Consider the following 16863-nt stretch of genomic DNA (forward strand, 5'->3'; position numbering starts at 1 on the left):
TCCCTGTATGAATGGGGTTGCACTGGGTAATTCCCTGTATGAATGGGGTTGCACTGGCTCTCCCTGTATGAATGGGGTTGCACTGGGTAATTCCCTGTATGAATGGGGTTGCACTGGCTCTCCCTGTATGAATGGGGTTGCACTGGGTAATTCCCTGTATGAATGGGGTGGCACTGGCTCTCCCTGTATGAATGGGGTTGCACTGGGTAATTCCCTGTATGAATGGGGTTGCACTGGCTCTCCCTGTATGAATGGGGTTGCACTGGGTAAATCCCTGTATGAATGGAGTTACATTGCAGATGTCGCTGTCTGCTAATAATAACCTTTCCTCTAACCCCTGCTATACTTCCTGCCTCTGACACTTGTTTCTCCTGTGAAACGGAAGCTGCTGATGTTGGCCTGGGACAGCCCGTGCCCCAGGCCTGGGCGACTGGCCCCGCCCCGCGCTGCTGATTGACAGCTGGAGCACGCAGCAATGACGCATGAGCGTGAGCGACCTCGCGTCAGCAATGAGGGTGTGGTTAGGGCGTTGTCATGGCTTCAGTACACAGAGCAACGGCCGCGCAGGGAGAGGGAGATAGAGGGAAAGAGATAGGAATAGAGGGAGAGAGGAAAGATAGGGAGATAGGGAGAGATAGGAATAGAGGGAGAGAGGAAAGATAGGGAGATAGGGAGAGATAGGAATAGAGGGAGAGAGGAGAGATAGGAATAGAGGGAGAGAGGAAAGATAGGGAGATAGGGAGAGATAGGAATAGAGGGAGAGAGGAAAGATAGGGAGATAGGGAGAGATAGGAATAGAGGGAGAGAGGAGAGATAGGAATAGAGGGAGAGAGGAAAGATAGGGAGAGAGGAGAGATAGGAATAGAGGGAGAGATAGAGGGAGAGAGGAAAGATAGGAGAGATAGGGAGAGAGTGATAGGAATAGAGGGAGAGAGGAGAGATAGGAATAGAGGGAGAGATAGAGGGAGAGAGGAAAGATAGGGAGAGAGGAGAGATAGGAATAGAGGGAGAGATAGGGAGAGAGATAGAAGGAGAGATAGGGAGAGAGTGCTAGGAATAGAGGGAGAGAGGAGAGATAGGAATAGAGGGAGAGAGGAGAGATAGGAATAGAGGGAGAGAGGAGAGATAGGAATAGAGGGAGAGATAGGGAGAGAGTGCTAGGAATAGAGGGAGAGAGGAGAGATAGGAATAGAGGGAGAGAGGAGAGATAGGAATAGAGGGAGAGATAGAGATAGGGATAGAGGGAGAGATAGAGATAGGAATAGAGGGAGAGATAGAGATAGAGATAGGGAGAGAGATAGAGGGAGAGTGGAAAGATAGGGAGAGAGATAGAGGGAGAGAGGAAAGATAGGGAGAGAGGAGAGATAGGAATAGAGGGAGAGATAGAGATAGGGAGAGAGATAGAAGGAGAGATAGAGAGAGAGTGATAGGAATAGAGGGAGAGAGGAGAGATAGGAATAGAGGGAGAGAGGAGAGATAGGAATAGAGGGAGAGAGGAGAGATAGGAATAGAGGGAGAGAGGAGAGATAGGAATAGAGGGAGAGATAGAGATAGGGATAGAGGGAGAGATAGATAGGGAGAGAGATAGAAGGAGAGATAGGGAGAGAGATAGAAATAGAGGGAGAGAGGAGAGATAGGGAGAGAGGTAGAGGGAGGAAGATAGAGAGGGAGAAAGATAGAGTGAGATAAAGGGGGAGATATATATATATATATATATATATAGATAGAGGGAGAGAGATAGAGGGAGGAAGATAGAGAGAGACAGAGGGATAGATAAAAAAGATTGAAGGACAGAGACAGAGTGGGGGACAAACAGAAAGACGGACAGATAGCCTGAGAGAAAGAGAGAGACAGGGAATAGAGAAAGAGATTGGGGCCTAAGTGGGAGAGAGAGACCTGGTTTGAGGTGCCTCACTAGCTAGTAGGATGTCGCTGACAGAATCAGAGGAGTTTGAAGAGGAGCAGGGCCCTTATTTAGGGGTGAGTTTATTCAGTGCTGAATTCTACAATAACCGGGGCTGGGACTAACCCATAGGTCTGGGTCAAGGCTCCTTCCAATGGTTGGAATTAGCACTAACCCCTGGAACAAGGACCAAGCCTTCCATCACCCCATGGCCAGAACCAGCACTAACTCCTTGGATGAGAACCAGCACTAACTCCTTGAACGGGGACCAGCTCCCCTCCCCTGGCCAGAACTGGTGTAAAACCCACTGGTGCTGGGACAGAATCAAAGTCACCCTCCTGCCCTGAGACAGGACTGGCAGTAACTGCCCCTCCCGGGATTCACAGTAACCCCCACAGCCAGGACTGGGACCGACCCAGGGGCCGGGGCTGGGACCGACCCAGGGGCCGGGGCTGGGATGATCCCTCAGAGCTGGACCTGGCACTAGTCTCATTGGGTCCAGCAATCGGTCTAAACTTTGGGCTGGGACTAAGCCCTGGGGCTGGAACTGACTGCCAGAGATGAGTGAGGAGGAACCCCTAGGACTGGGGTTTAACCTCGCATCTGCTCTGTCTCCAGAGCTGGTGCCTGGTCTAACCCCTAGGTCTGGGATTGACTCTTTCCCTGGGGCTTGGGCCAAACCTGGTACTGGATCTAAGAACCTGAGGACTAGGGTTAACCCCAGGAGTGGGACTGGACCAGGGCCCACTCTGCTGCTGGGGGTAACCCTGGGGCTGGGACTGGGATAAAAATCCTGTGTTGGGGTAGTTTGTTGAAGATTTGTGGGGAAGCAGCTGTCTGAGTTTGGGAGAGGGAGACAAACTTCCTGTCCCAAAACCTAATTAACAGCAACAACAAAACAGGATTGTGACCGTCTCGCCCACTTGTGCAACAGAGGCTGATTTATCTTCCTTTCTATGAGGCTGCATCATCTTTCCTGGGTCCCAATCCTGCGTCACCCTCCTCTTCTATCAGGCGGTGCCTCCTTTGTATCAGAAGATGCTTCTCTTTCTGTCTGGGACTGCATTACCTCTTTATCAGGGTTTATGTCTCCCTTTGTATCAGGGGCTGCATCTCCCAGTGTCCAGGTTTCTAACCTGCTTTTCTGATTGGTCCTTTGCCAGGAATATGAAGGTGATCGGAATGCAGAAAACGAGAGACATGGACAGGGGAAGGCAATACTGCCGAACGGTGACACGTACGAAGGTGCCTATGAGCATGGCAAGCGATATGGAATGGTAAGGAACTCACTCTCACCAGCGTTCAACTGGATAATTTACAAACCAAGTGTTCTGACATTTACAGACAGAGCTGACAGTCAACACAGCTTCATAAAATGATACAGCACCGAGACTGATCCTACAATTCAAACTCTTTGCATAATTGATGTTCTATGTATAACTAGTAGATTTCATGGTGAGTCGGAAGATTTGCTGTTTTATAACGATACGGGTGTTTATCCCATATTGGGGAGAACATCGGGGACACTGGTTAACAGTGACTGAATGTGGGTATGAAATAGGTCTTGGATGGTAGTGCAAAATGGGCGATAGTGAATCAGCAGGTGTAACGCAGGCGGGCGTAAAGCAGGAGGGCGTAATGCCAGCGGGTGTTACGCAGGCGGGTGTAAAGCGGGTGGGTGTAATGCCAGCGGGTGTTACACGGGCGGGTGTAAAGCGGGTGGGCGTAATGCCAGCGGGTGTTACGTGGGCGGGTGTAAAGCGGGTGGGTGTAATGCCAGCGGGTGTTACGCGGGCGGGTGTAAAGCGGGCGGGTGTAATGCCAGCGGGTGTTACACGGGCGGGTGTAATGCCAGCGGGTGTTACACGGGCGGGTGTAAAGCGGGCGGGTGTAATGCCAGCGGGTATTACACGGGCGGGTGTAAAGCGGGTGGGCGTAACGCCAGCGGGTGTTATGCGGGCGGGTGTAAAGCGGGCGGGTGTAATGCCAGCGGGTGTTACACGGGCGGGTATAAAGTGGGTGGGCGTAACGCCAGCGGGTGTTACACGGGCGGGTGTAAAGCAGGCGGGCGTAATGCCAGCGGGTGTTACGCGGGCGGGCGTAATGCCAGACAGCCGATTCACTATCACCCCACACCAATGGCACCCCCAATGAGGCAAATTCCAATTTTTATTAAATGGTATTCTGGGACTTTTACTGCTGCTTTGGGGATTGATTTTCAGACTCTTGTCCATTATTCTGTGAAAAACACAAATGAGTGGCCAAGTTGTGAAATTGGATTGAATAAATCTGGTAATTTGCGCACTGAATGACCACGAAAGCTGCAGAATTGTTACCAAACCCCCCGGCAGGTTCACTGATATCCTTCAGGGAAGTGAACCTGCTCCCCACACTTAACTCGAGCCACACAATATGTGGCTGACTCTTAGGGCATGATTTTGACCCTGAGCCGGGAAGCGGGGGGGGGGGGGGGTCAAATTGCGGACAGGAAACCCGGAAGTACAGGTTTCCGGGATGTCCTTACGATTTTGACTTAAGGACATCTTTTATTTTTTTTGTTGGTTTGCCGTCTGTCTGACCGGCCTGATTGACAGGCTGGTCTCAGTCGGACGGGACAGCAGCCAGGGAGAGGATGTGTTCAGGTAAATCTTCAGGTAAGTCTTTGATTGTATGGATGGGGGGAGGGGTGCATGGGTGAATGGGTGGGCACAGGGGCATGGGTGGGCATGGGGGCGCCCAGGGGTTGAAATTGCAAAACCTGCAAAAATGGAGGCCCACAGCCTCCTTGAAAGGTTTTAGGGACCAACCCGCCTCCTGGAAGCGGGTTGGTCACCCGCCCCTCGTCCCACCCCAGTGGAAACCGGAAATGGGCGGGTTGGGGGCGGGTCTGAAATGGTTGCAATTTTGAATCACATCCCAAGAGCAAATAAAAAAAGAAACATATTCCTTAACTCATTGGGGCCAAATTTTACGGCAAAATCAGTGTTCACATGATGGTAAGGGCCTAAAAATAGGGTCGGAAGCCTTACTGCCTCAATACCGTGACGATCGGCCCATTGTGACTTTCACAGGGGCCTTCCGCTGAGCGGCCGAAACATCTGCCTGAAACAAGCAGTCCGCCTCTTCCCCAGGAAAATCAACACCCTGGGTAGGACCCCAGTTGCAATTTTAAGGGAGGAGTTTGTACCCTGCCCATTGTACTGGCGTACAATCAGGAAACGGCCATTTTTGAAAATTGTTTTTTTTTGAGGAGGCAGAAGGAGCAGAAGTGTCTTCCCCCGAATTCACAAATATATGGTGGGGCCAGCCTCCCCCCGGGACCCTCAAATATACTGTGAGTCACTGCCTCCCCCCGGACCCTCAAATATACTGTGAGTCACTGCCTCCCCCCGGACCCTCAAATATACTGTGAGTCACTGCCTCCCCCCGGACCCTCAAATATACTGTGAGTCACTGCCTGCCCCAGACCCACAAATATACTGTGAGTCACTGCCTCCCCCCGGGACCCTCAAATATACTGTGAGTCACTGCCTCCCCCCGGACCCTCAAATATACTGTGAGTCACTGCCTCCCCCCGGACCCTCAAATATACTGTGAGTCACTGCCTCCCCCCGGGACCCACAAATATACTGTGAGTCACTGCCTCCCCCCGGACCCTCAAATATACTGTGAGTCACTGCCTGCCCCCGGGACCCTCAAATATACTGTGAGTCACTGCCTCCCCCCGGACCCTCAAATATACTGTGAGTCACTGCCTCCCCCCGGACCCTCAAATATACTGTGAGTCACTGCCTCCCCCCGGACCCTCAAATATACTGAGTCACTGCCTCCCCCCGGACCCTCAAATATACTGAGTCACTGCCTCCCCCCGGACCCTCAAATATACTGTGAGTCACTGCCTCCCCCCGGACCCTCAAATATACTGTGAGTCACTGCCTCCCCCCGGACCCTCAAATATACTGTGAGTCACTGCCTCCCCCCGGACCCTCAAATATACTGAGTCACTGCCTCCCCCCGGACCCTCAAATATACTGTGAGTCACTGCCTCCCCCCAGACCCTCAAATATACTGTGAGTCACTGCCTCCCCCCGGGACCCTCAAATATACTGAGTCACTGCCTCCCCCCCGGGACCCTCAAATATACTGTGAGTCACTGCCTCCCCCCCCGGACCCTCAAATATACTGTGAGTCACTGCCTCCCCCCGGGACCCTCAAATATACTGTGAGTCACTGCCTCCCCCCCGGGACCCTCAAATATACTGTGAGTCACTGCCTCCCCCCCCGGACCCTCAAATATACTGTGAGTCGCTGCCTGCCCCCGGACCCTCAAATATACTGTGAGTCACTGCCTCCCCCCCGGGACCCTCAAATATACTGTGAGTCACTGCCTCCCCCCCGGGACCCTCAAATATACTGTGAGTCACTGCCTGCCCCCGGACCCTCAAATATACTGTGAGTCACTGCCTGCCCCCGGACCCTCAAATATACTGTGAGTCACTGCCTCCCCCCGGACCCTCAAATATACTGTGAGTCACTGCCTCCCCCCGGGACCCTCAAATATACTGTGAGTCACTGCCTCCCCCCCGGGACCCTCAAATATACTGTGAGTCACTGCCTGCCCCCGGACCCTCAAATATACTGTGAGTCACTGCCTCCCCCCCGGACCCTCAAATATACTGTGAGTCACTGCCTCCCCCCGGACCCTCAAATATACTGTGAGTCACTGCCTGCCCCCCGGGACCCTCAAATATACTGTGAGTCACTGCCTGCCCCCGGACCCTCAAATATACTGTGAGTCACTGCCTCCCCCCCGGACCCTCAAATATACTGTGAGTCACTGCCTCCCCCCCGGGACCCTCAAATATACTGTGAGTCACTGCCTCCCCCCCGGACCCTCAAATATACTGTGAGTCACTGCCTCCCCCCCCGGACCCTCAAATATACTGTGAGTCGCTGCCTGCCCCCGGACCCTCAAATATACTGTGAGTCACTGCCTCCCCCCGGACCCTCAAATATACTGTGAGTCACTGCCTCCCCCCCCGGACCCTCAAATATACTGTGAGTCGCTGCCTGCCCCCGGACCCTCAAATATACTGTGAGTCACTGCCTCCCCCCGGACCCTCAAATATACTGTGAGTCACTGCCTCCCCCCCCGGACCCTCAAATATACTGTGAGTCGCTGTCTGCCCCCGGACCCTCAAATATACTGTGAGTCACTGCCTCCCCCCGGACCCTCAAATATACTGTGAGTCACTGCCTCCCCCCCCGGACCCTCAAATATACTGTGAGTCACTGCCTGCCCCCGGACCCTCAAATATACTGTGAGTCACTGCCTCCCCCAGACCCACAAATATACTATGGACCACTGCCCCATCCCTCCTCGCCCCGCCCCTCCTCGTCCCCGCCCCTCCTCGTCCCCGCCCCTCCTCGTCCCCGCCCCTCCTCGTCCCCGCCCCTCCTCGTCCCCGCCCCTCCTCGTCCCCGCCCCTCCTCGTCCCCGCCCCTCCTCGTCCCCGCCCCTCCTCGTCCCCGCCCCTCCTCGTCCCCGCCCCTCCTCGTCCCCGCCCCTCCTCGTCCCCGCCCCTCCTCGTCCCCGCCCCTCCTCGTCCCCGCCCCTCCTCGTCCCCGCCCCTCCTCGTCCCCGCCCCTCCTCGTCCCCGCCCCTCCTCGTCCCCGCCCCTCCTCGCCCCGCCCCTCCTCGCCCCGCCCCTCCTCGCCCCGCCCCTCCTCGCCCCGCCCCTCCTCGCCCCGCCCCTCCTCGCCCCGCCCCTCCTCGCCCCGCCCCTCCTCGCCCCGCCCCTCCTCGCCCCGCCCCTCCTCGCCCCGCCCCTCCTCGCCCCGCCACTCCTCGCCCCGCCCCTCCTCGCCCCGCCCCTCCTCGCCCCGCCCCTCCTCGCCCCGCCCCCTCCTCGCCCCGCCCCCTCCTCGCCCCGCCCCCTCCTCGCCCCGCCCCCTCCTCGCCCCGCCCCCTCCTCGCCCCGCCCCCTCCTCGCCCCGCCCCCTCCTCGCCCCGCCCCCTCCTCGCCCCGCCCCCTCCTCGCCCCGCCCCCTCCTCGCCCCGCCCCCTCCTCGCCCCGCCCCCTCCTCGCCCCGCCCCCTCCTCGCCCCGCCCCCTCCTCATCCCAGCCTCACCCTACCTTGCTCCTCCTTGCGTGCCTCGCCCCACCTCATCCCAGCCTCACCCTACCTTGCTCCTCCTTGCGTGCCTCGCCCCACCTCGCCCCCCTCGCCACGCCTCACCCTGCTCAGTGCCACCTCCCCCCTCCAATGCTCTATCCCACCCCGCTGCTTCAGAATTCAATTGGAATTTTTTGTTGAAAATTGAACTAACATTAGAATGAAGAAAGATTCTCTCTTTCTCACTTTGACCCTCAAATATGTTGCTCTCTCTCCCTGCGCTTAATACACTTTCTGAAGTTTACAGAACACAAAACAAAAGCTGCAACAGATGTGTAATCGTCTCTCTGTTTAAAAGAATGCCCTAAAAAACATTAACTGAATAAATTTTGAACTTTTGTAGCTGAGTAGAAGCTGAAGGAAAATGTTTCATCAGTACTGATGCAATGTGGGGAATTAGGTACACTGCACATGATCAAACTCTACAATGAAAATTCAGCTAACGGAGTCATTGCTGTAGACAACATATCAAGCCCAAGCCCAGGGTTTTGGCAATGGCTGAGAGCTTCAAGTAAAAACTTTAATGAAAGCATTAAAGACACAAAAGAAAGTTCAATGGATACATATAATCATGTTAGTGTGAAATATGTATTTAAAACATTTTGTTTAACCTCTTATTTTGGAAATATTTAGAAATATCAGTTACTACGAAAAAATGACAGATAGAAAAATCTTAAAAAGCACTTTGATTGATTTGTTAGGAGAAGATAATACAGCATCAACCAGTGGCCAGATTATGCAAATATCAGAGGATGAATTTACATAGGCGGTTTTCATTATAAATGTGGACATAGGAATTTAAACTAGGAAAAGTTGGCACAAAAGTGAGACAGAAAGAGTGAGAACAAGAAATAAGGTTTTGTAGAAGGGAAGTAGATGATGAAGTAAGATTTTTAAAATATAAAATATTTAGCCCCAGGATTGGGAGCTGATCTGATGGCCAAGGTGTGGTACTGAGCCAGGTTCAATTCCCCATCTTTGCTGAGTTAGCTGATCTCAGCAGGGGCAGTGGTAGGGGCACTACAATTAGCCAGAGCTCCCCTGGGTTAGAAAGGGGAACATCAGTCAGGAACGTACTCCCGATCACCAGCAAGTGACTCCTTCTGGAAAGTGCACATGTGCAAACGTTAGGTGAGGACAGAATGGGGCTCAGCTGTGATGCCTTCCATAGAGAAGTCACTTGGCCACATTCACTATCGAGGCTCAGGCATAAAGAATGATTTCTTGGCTGAGGTACTGGTGGGCACCCAATATCCGTGGAACCAAGTGCCAGCTCCTTCAGGAGATGGGGTTGGGGGGAGCTCGATGGAGAAAAAAGTCCTCAGGAATACAATCTGTGGTGCTTGCCTTATCACTCTGAGGTGCTGGGTGAGACCCCTTTAGGGATAGACGTCTCATCTCACACGCGCTCAGAGTACAGTCTCCAGTGAGCAGCTGTATCTGTGCCAATCACCTTTCGATCACTTCCTTTTATCACTATGACTTATGTTGCAGGGAACATATAGGTTTAAGAACGGAGCACGTTATGTGGGAGAGTATGTGCAGAACAAGAAGCATGGTCAGGGAATCTTCTATTACCCGGACGGCTCTAAGTATGAAGGTAATTTTTCACCATCTGATCCTGCGTTATTATACATTGAGGAATAAAGGAAGCCTGCTAGAACCATCACAGCACAACATAAATCAGGACGCAATCTGTGGTGCGTTTTACTGGGCCAAGCTGGTTACTTTGATTGAAGAGCTGGGTGCACACCTGACACCTTGTGACCCGTGTATTCCTACCTGTACTGATAACAGAGATTGGGACCTCGACCAATGAGATTCATTCTTTCTTTGTGTCTGCAAACTGTGATGATGAGAAGCAGAATTAGCACGTGGGATTGGGTAAGAAAGATGTGTTTGCAGCATCGACACTGCAGTCAAGGGGTCAGTCAGTCACACAGCGACAGGGCCGCACTATCGGGGGTCAGTCAGTCACACAGTGACAGGGCCGCACTATCGAGGGTCAGTCTGTCACACAGTGACAGGGCTGCACTATCGGGGGTCAGTCAGTCACACAGTGACAGGGCCGCACTATCGAGGGTCATTCAGTCACACAGTGACAGGGCCGCACTATCGAGGGTCAGTCTGTCACACAGTGACAGGGCCGCACTATCGGGGGTCAGTCTGTCACACAGTGACAGGGCCGCACTATCGGGGGTCAGTCTGTCACACAGTGACAGGGCCGCACTATCGGGGGTCAGTCTGTCACACAGTGACAGGGCCGCACTATCGGGGGTCAGTCTGTCACACAGTGACAGGGCCGCACTATCGGGGGTCAGTCTGTCACACAGTGACAGGGCCGCACTATCGGGGGTCAGTCTGTCACACAGTGACAGGGCCGCACTATCGAGGGTCAGTCAATCACACAGTGACAGGGCCGCACTATCGAGGGGTCAGTTGGTCAGTCACACAGCGACAGGGCCGCACTATCGAGGGTCAGTCAGTCACACAGTGACAGGGCCGCACTATCGAGGGTCAGTCAGTCACACAGTGACAGGGCCGCACTATCGAGGGTCAGTCAGTCACACAGTGACAGGGCCGCACTATCGAGGGGTCAGTTGGTCAGTCACACAGCGACAGGGCCGCACTATCGAGGGTCAGTCAGTCACACAGCGACAGGGCCGCACTATCGAGGGTCAGTCAGTCACACAGTGACAGGGCCGCACTATCGAGGGTCAGTCAGTCACACAGTGACAGGGCCGCACTATCGAGGGTCAGTCAGTCACACAGTGACAGGGCCGCACTATCGAGGGTCAGTCAGTCACACAGTGACAGGGCCGCACTATCGGGGGTCAGTCTGTCACACAGTGACAGGGCCGCACTATCGGGGGTCAGTCTGTCACACAGTGACAGGGCCGCACTATCGAGGGTCAGTCAGTCACACAGTGACAGGACCACACTATCGGGGGTCAGTCTGTCACACAGTGACAGGGCCACACTATCGGGGGTCAGTCTGTCACACAGTGTCAGGACCACACTATCGAGGGTCAGTCAGTCACACAGTGACAGGACCACACTATCGGGGGTCAGTCTGTCACACAGTGACAGGACCACACTATCGGGGGTCAGTCTGTCACACAGTGACAGGGCCACACTATTGGGGGTCACTCTGTCACACAGTGTCAGGACCACACTATCGAGGGTCAGTCAGTCACACAGTGACAGGGCCGCACTATCGAGGGTCAGTCAGTCACACAGTGACAGGGCCGCACTATCGAGGGTCAGTCAGTCACACAGTGACAGGGCCGCACTATCGAGGGTCAGTCAGTCACACAGTGACAGGGCCACACTATCGAGGGTCAGTCTGTCACACAGTGTCAGGACCACACTATCGAGGGTCAGTCAGTCACACAGTGACAGGGCCGCACTATCGAGGGTCAGTCAGTTACACAGTGACAGGGCCGCACTATCGAGGGTCAGTCAGTCACACAGTGACAGGGCCGCACTATCGGGGGTCAGTTGGTTACTCACATAGTTTCTTTCTTTCTGTCTTTCTTTCTTTTTCCTTCTGTCCTTGGCCATCCTTTATCTAAATCATTATAGTCCTCATGAGCTGCTAATCACCTCCTGATCAGTCACTTATACTATTCTATCTCATGTTGCAGGAAGCTGGGCAAATGATCAGCGGCATGGGGAAGGAGTGTACTTTTATCAAAACGGCGATTCATACACTGGAGAATGGCTCGCTCACCAAAGGTACAGCCAAAGCCATATCTGGAAATGCAACATTAGCATGCCGCAGTTAAATTCCTAATGCAGTTGTACTAAATTTGTTGCAGTGAATAAATTGTACAACGTGAAACAGGACCTGGTTACACTGAGCTCTGCCCCTCTCTTTGTGAGTGTTATAATTTGAGGGTGGCATTTCTTGGATTCGCCCCTTTCTGTGCGGACGTCATTGAAAGGAGGGACTGGTAGGATAATGTCACCGGTCAGAATTCCCACCAGTTCCTCCTCTGTTGTCCCCACTGTACACTGTACAGCTGCATGAAGCAGGTGTACTTGCTGGCCAGGAGTGAGGCCAATGAAATTTACACGCCAGTTTTCCCTCTGGCACAGAGTGATCAATTATATAATTGGGAAGACACCAAATTCAAAATTAGAGCTGCTGAAGGTTTTTAAAAAATCTTTGACTGGCACAGCTAGCCCACTTACACTGCAGCAATGTGCCACAGCTATGCCCTCCCAGAAATGGGGCAATGCCCACCTGCGTTATTACAATGCCCCAAACCTGGCATTTGGGACAGGGTCAAGTGTGCATTCATTGGCGGGCAGAAATTACGCCCAGCCCCAGTTCCATCTCCAAAACGTCTTGCTAGCAATTTCTTTTCTCTGCTGTCTGGTTACACACCCTCCATTCTTTGTATTTGTATGTCCTCATACCAGGCTGCACCATAGTGAATTCATGTTGTCCCCTCTCTAAAGGCTCAACATCCTTCCTGCAGTGTGGAGCCCATGACTGCACGTGGTACTCTCACTGACGTCTTATTAAGCTTTTATATAGGCTCACCATTACCTCAGCTTTTACATTCTATACTTTGTGATAAAACATTTTTAAGCTAAGCAATTCCACAACCAATGGATCAGATCAAAGCTCAGCAGTCCTGCCACATCCAGTCGTGAATGGTGGTGGACAATTAAACAACTAACGGGAGGAGGAGGCTCTGTAAACATCCCCATCCTCAATGATGGCGGAGTCCAGCACGTGAGTGCAAAAGACAAGGCTGAAGCGTTTGCAACCATCTTCAGCCAGAAATGCCGAGTGGATGATCCATCTCGGCCTCCTCCCGATATCCCCACCATCACGGAAGCCAGTCTTCAGCCAATTCGATTCACTCCACGTGATATCAAGAAACGGCTGAGTGCACTGGATACAGCAAAGGCTATGGGCCCTGGCAACATCCCGTCTGTAGTGCTGAAGACTTGTTCTCCAGAATTAGCCGTGCCTCTAGCCAAACTGTTCCAGTACAGCGACAACACTGGCATCTACCCGATAATGTGGAAAACTGTTCAGGTATGTCCTGTTCGCAAAAAGCAGGACAAACCCAATGCAGCCAATTACCTCCCCATCAGTCTACTCTCAATCATCAGCAAAGTGATAGAAGGTGTCGTCAACAGTGCTATCAGGCGGCACTAACTGACCAATAACCTGCTAACCGATGCTCAGTTTGGGTTCCGCCAGGACCACTTAGCTCCAGACGTCATTACAGCCTTGGTCCAAACATGGACATAAGAGCTGAATTCCAGAGGTGAGGTGAGAGTGACTGCCCTTGGCATTTGACCGAGTGTGGCACCAAGGAGCCCTAGTAAAATTGAAGTCAATGGGAATCAGGGGGAAAACTCTCCAGTGGCTGGAGTCATACCTAGCACAAAGGAAGATGGTAGTGGTTGTTGGAGGCCAATCATCTCAGCCCTGGGACATTGCTGCAAGAATTCCTCATGGCAGTGTCCTAGGCCCAACCATCTTTAGCTGCTTCATCAATGACCTTCCCTCCATCATAAGATCAGAAATGGGGATGTTCGCTGATGATTGCACAATGTTCAGTTCCATTCGCAACCCCTCAGATAATGAAGCAGTCCGTGACCACATGCAACAAGATCTGGACAACATCCAGGCTTGGACTGATAAGTGGCTAGTAACATTCGTGCCAGACAAGTGCCAGGCAATGACCATCTCCAACAAGAGAGAGTCTAACCACCTCCCCTTGACATTCAACGGCATTACCATCACCGAATCCCCCACCATCATCATCCTGGGGGGTCACCATTGACCAGAAGCTTAACTGGACCAGCCATATAAATATAGTGGCCACAAGAGCAGGTCAGAGGCTGGGTATTCTGCGGTGACTACTCACCTCCTGACTCCCCAAAGTCTTTCCACCATCTTCAAGGCACAAGTCAGGAGTGTGATGGAATACTCTCCACTTGCCTGGATGAGTGCAGCTCCAACAACACTCAAGAAGCTCGACACCATCCAGGACAAAGCAGCCCACTTGATTGGCACCCCATCCACCACCCTAAACATTCACTTCCTTCACCGCCAGCGCACTGTGGCTGCAGTGTGCACCATCCACAGGATGCACTGCAGCAACTCGCCAAGGCTTCTTCGACAGCACCTTCCAAACCCGCAACCTCTACCATCTAGAAGGACAAGAGCAGCAGGCACATGGGAACAACACCACCTGCACGTTCCCCTCCAAGTCACACACCATCCCGACTTGGAAATATATCGCCGTTCCTTCATCGTCACTGGGTCAAATTCCTGGAACTCCGTTCCTAACAGCACTGAGGGAGAACCTTCACCACACAGACTGCAGCGGTTCAAGAAGGCGGCTCACCACCACCTTCTCAAGGACAATTATGGATGGACAATAAATGCCGGCCTCGCCAGCGATGCCCACATCCCATGAACGAATAAAAAAAATGACTTTATCATCCGGAACTGCTTCAATGTGAATCTGTACTCCATGTCCCCCCCACCCCCACTGCCCTACAGCATCAGGTCGACTTCCAGAGTAGAATTTCTGCTGTTCTTTTTATCAAACTGTAGCACCTCACACTTAGCAACATTGAATTCCATCTGCCACTTATTAGCCCCTTCCCCATCTTATCAACATCATATGTTCTTATGAGAAACTTCTTCACTCAGAGGGTGGTAGGTCTGTGGAATTTGCTGCCCCAGGAAGCTGTGGAAGCTACATCATTAGATAAATTTAAAACAGAAATAGACAGTTTCCTAGAAGTAAAGGGAATTAGGGGTTATGGGGAGCGGGCAGGAAATTGGACATGAAGCTGAGTTCGGATCGGTCAATGCCCTGTGGGTGGCGGAGAGGGCCCAGGGGCTATGTGGCCGGGTCCTGCTCCGACTTCTTGTGTTCTTTAGATTTGTGGTTGGGATCAGATCAGCCATGATCTTATTGAATGGCGGAGCAGGCTCGAGGGGCCGATTGGCCTACTCCTGCTCCAATTTCTTATGTTCTTATGTAACATCCCTTTGCAGCTTCCTTTGGTCTTCTAAAGAATTAAGAACATAAGAAATAGGAGCAGGAGTAGGCCATACAGCCCCTCGAGCCTGCTCCGCCATTCAATAAGATCATGGCTGTTCTTTGACCTCATCTCCACTTTGCCTCCCTATCCCCATATCCCTTGATTCCCTTAGAGTCCAAAAATCTATCGATCTCAGCTTTAATTATACTCAACGACTGAGCATCCACAGCCCTCTGGGTAGAGAATTCCAAAGATTCACAACTCTGAGTGAAGAAATTTTTCCTCATCTCAGTCCTAAATGGCCGACCCCTTATCTTGAGACTATGCCCCCTAGTTCTAGACTCTCCAGCCAGGGGAAACAGCCTCTCAGCACCTACTCTGTCAAGTCCTCTCAGAATTTTATACATTTCAATGAGATCACCTCTCATTCTTCTAACCTCCAGAGAGTATAAACCCATTCTACTCAATCTCTCCTCATAAGACAACCCTCTCATCCCAGATATCAATCGAGTGAACCTTCGTTGCACCGCCTCTAAGGCAAGCATATCCTTCCTTATATAAGGAGATCAAAACTGTACACAGTACTCCAGGTGCGGTCTCACCAAAGCCCTGTACAATTGCAGCAAGACTTCCTTACTCTTGTACTCCAACCACCTTGCAATAAAGGCAAACATACCAATTAACTATGCGTAATAAACCAACCCTTTTTTCACAATCTCAGTATTTCTGGTACGCTGTATTTTCAGAGGCACGTATGCAATTTGTCTAAAATTGTCCTCTGACCAATCGGAACCCTATCCCACCCTGCTGAGCCATGGACAACCTTTATATCCTCCAACCATAGTCGTCAAAGCATTCCTTAACTAGCAAGGTACAGACCTGCGTTAACTCATCTGAATGATGGATAAGGGATCTGTTAACTCATTAACTTCTGACCTTGTGCTTACCAGAGGACAAACACAAGCTTCTCCAGGAAAATCAAAATAAATTATTCAATATGGTCCCCTGATTTCACCTGGCCTGTCACTTGGTTCTGGGCGATCAGTTTCGAACCTGCGCTCCATTGTGCCAGTGGTCAGGTGAGAGATGTAAGGGCAAATGTTCTACTTTGTTACACCAGCAATATAAAATTGAATATTTTCCCCTTCGCCATAAATTAATCAGCACTTCCCCAACCTGCTCAGGGCTGTCCTCTCACTACCCATCCTCAGCAGATCAGCCATGTTACATGTGGGCGGATGGAACAGCTGCAGAATGCTGCCATTGGCAGTCTGAGCCTATTTCACAGGCAGATTGTGTCACTATCAGACAGGACAGCCCAGCTTACTGAGGAGAAAAGGTACCGGGTGGTCATTCTTTTTCACTTATCTTCACTTCTCTTCGCCCCATGGCCAAAGCCACTGATCCCTGCTGGTCCATGAGTTTCACAGGAATCAGTTGCCCTCGGGAATCTCAATTAAGTGGTGATTGTAAAGATGTGAGGCCAGACTATGAGTTTACATCATGAGAATCACCAAAGCGGAGCCCATCCTGTTCTCACCGGCTGACCAAACACTTTCCAGCAGGATATAAAGGTTGTGCTCCAGAACTAGCCGCGCCTCTAGCCAAGCTGTTCCAGTACAGCTACAACACTGGCATCCACCCGACAATGTGGAAAATTGCCCAGGTATGTCCTGTCCACAAAAAGCAGGACAAATCCAATCCGGCCAATTACCGCCCCATCAGTCTACTCTCAATCATCAGCAAAGTGATGG

At 52.2% G+C, this 16863-nt stretch overlaps 1 protein-coding gene across 1 annotated transcript in view; it reads left to right on the plus strand.

Moving 5' to 3' along the window:
- The first annotated feature begins 568 nt into the window (after positions 1–568).
- The window catches only part of rsph1 (radial spoke head component 1), a 37025-nt gene continuing 20730 nt past the window's right edge, over positions 569–16863 (plus strand). Inside the window, exons 1-4 of the mRNA XM_067993403.1 lie at positions 569–1980; positions 3067–3180; positions 9575–9680; positions 11728–11818. Coding sequence (XP_067849504.1) covers positions 1927–1980; positions 3067–3180; positions 9575–9680; positions 11728–11818 — 365 coding nt within the window. The 5' untranslated portion in view covers positions 569–1926. The remainder of the gene's footprint in view (positions 1981–3066; positions 3181–9574; positions 9681–11727; positions 11819–16863) is intronic.

Source organism: Heptranchias perlo, chromosome 11 (genome assembly GCF_035084215.1).
Source record: "Heptranchias perlo isolate sHepPer1 chromosome 11, sHepPer1.hap1, whole genome shotgun sequence".
Classification (NCBI taxonomy): domain Eukaryota; kingdom Metazoa; phylum Chordata; class Chondrichthyes; order Hexanchiformes; family Hexanchidae; genus Heptranchias; species Heptranchias perlo.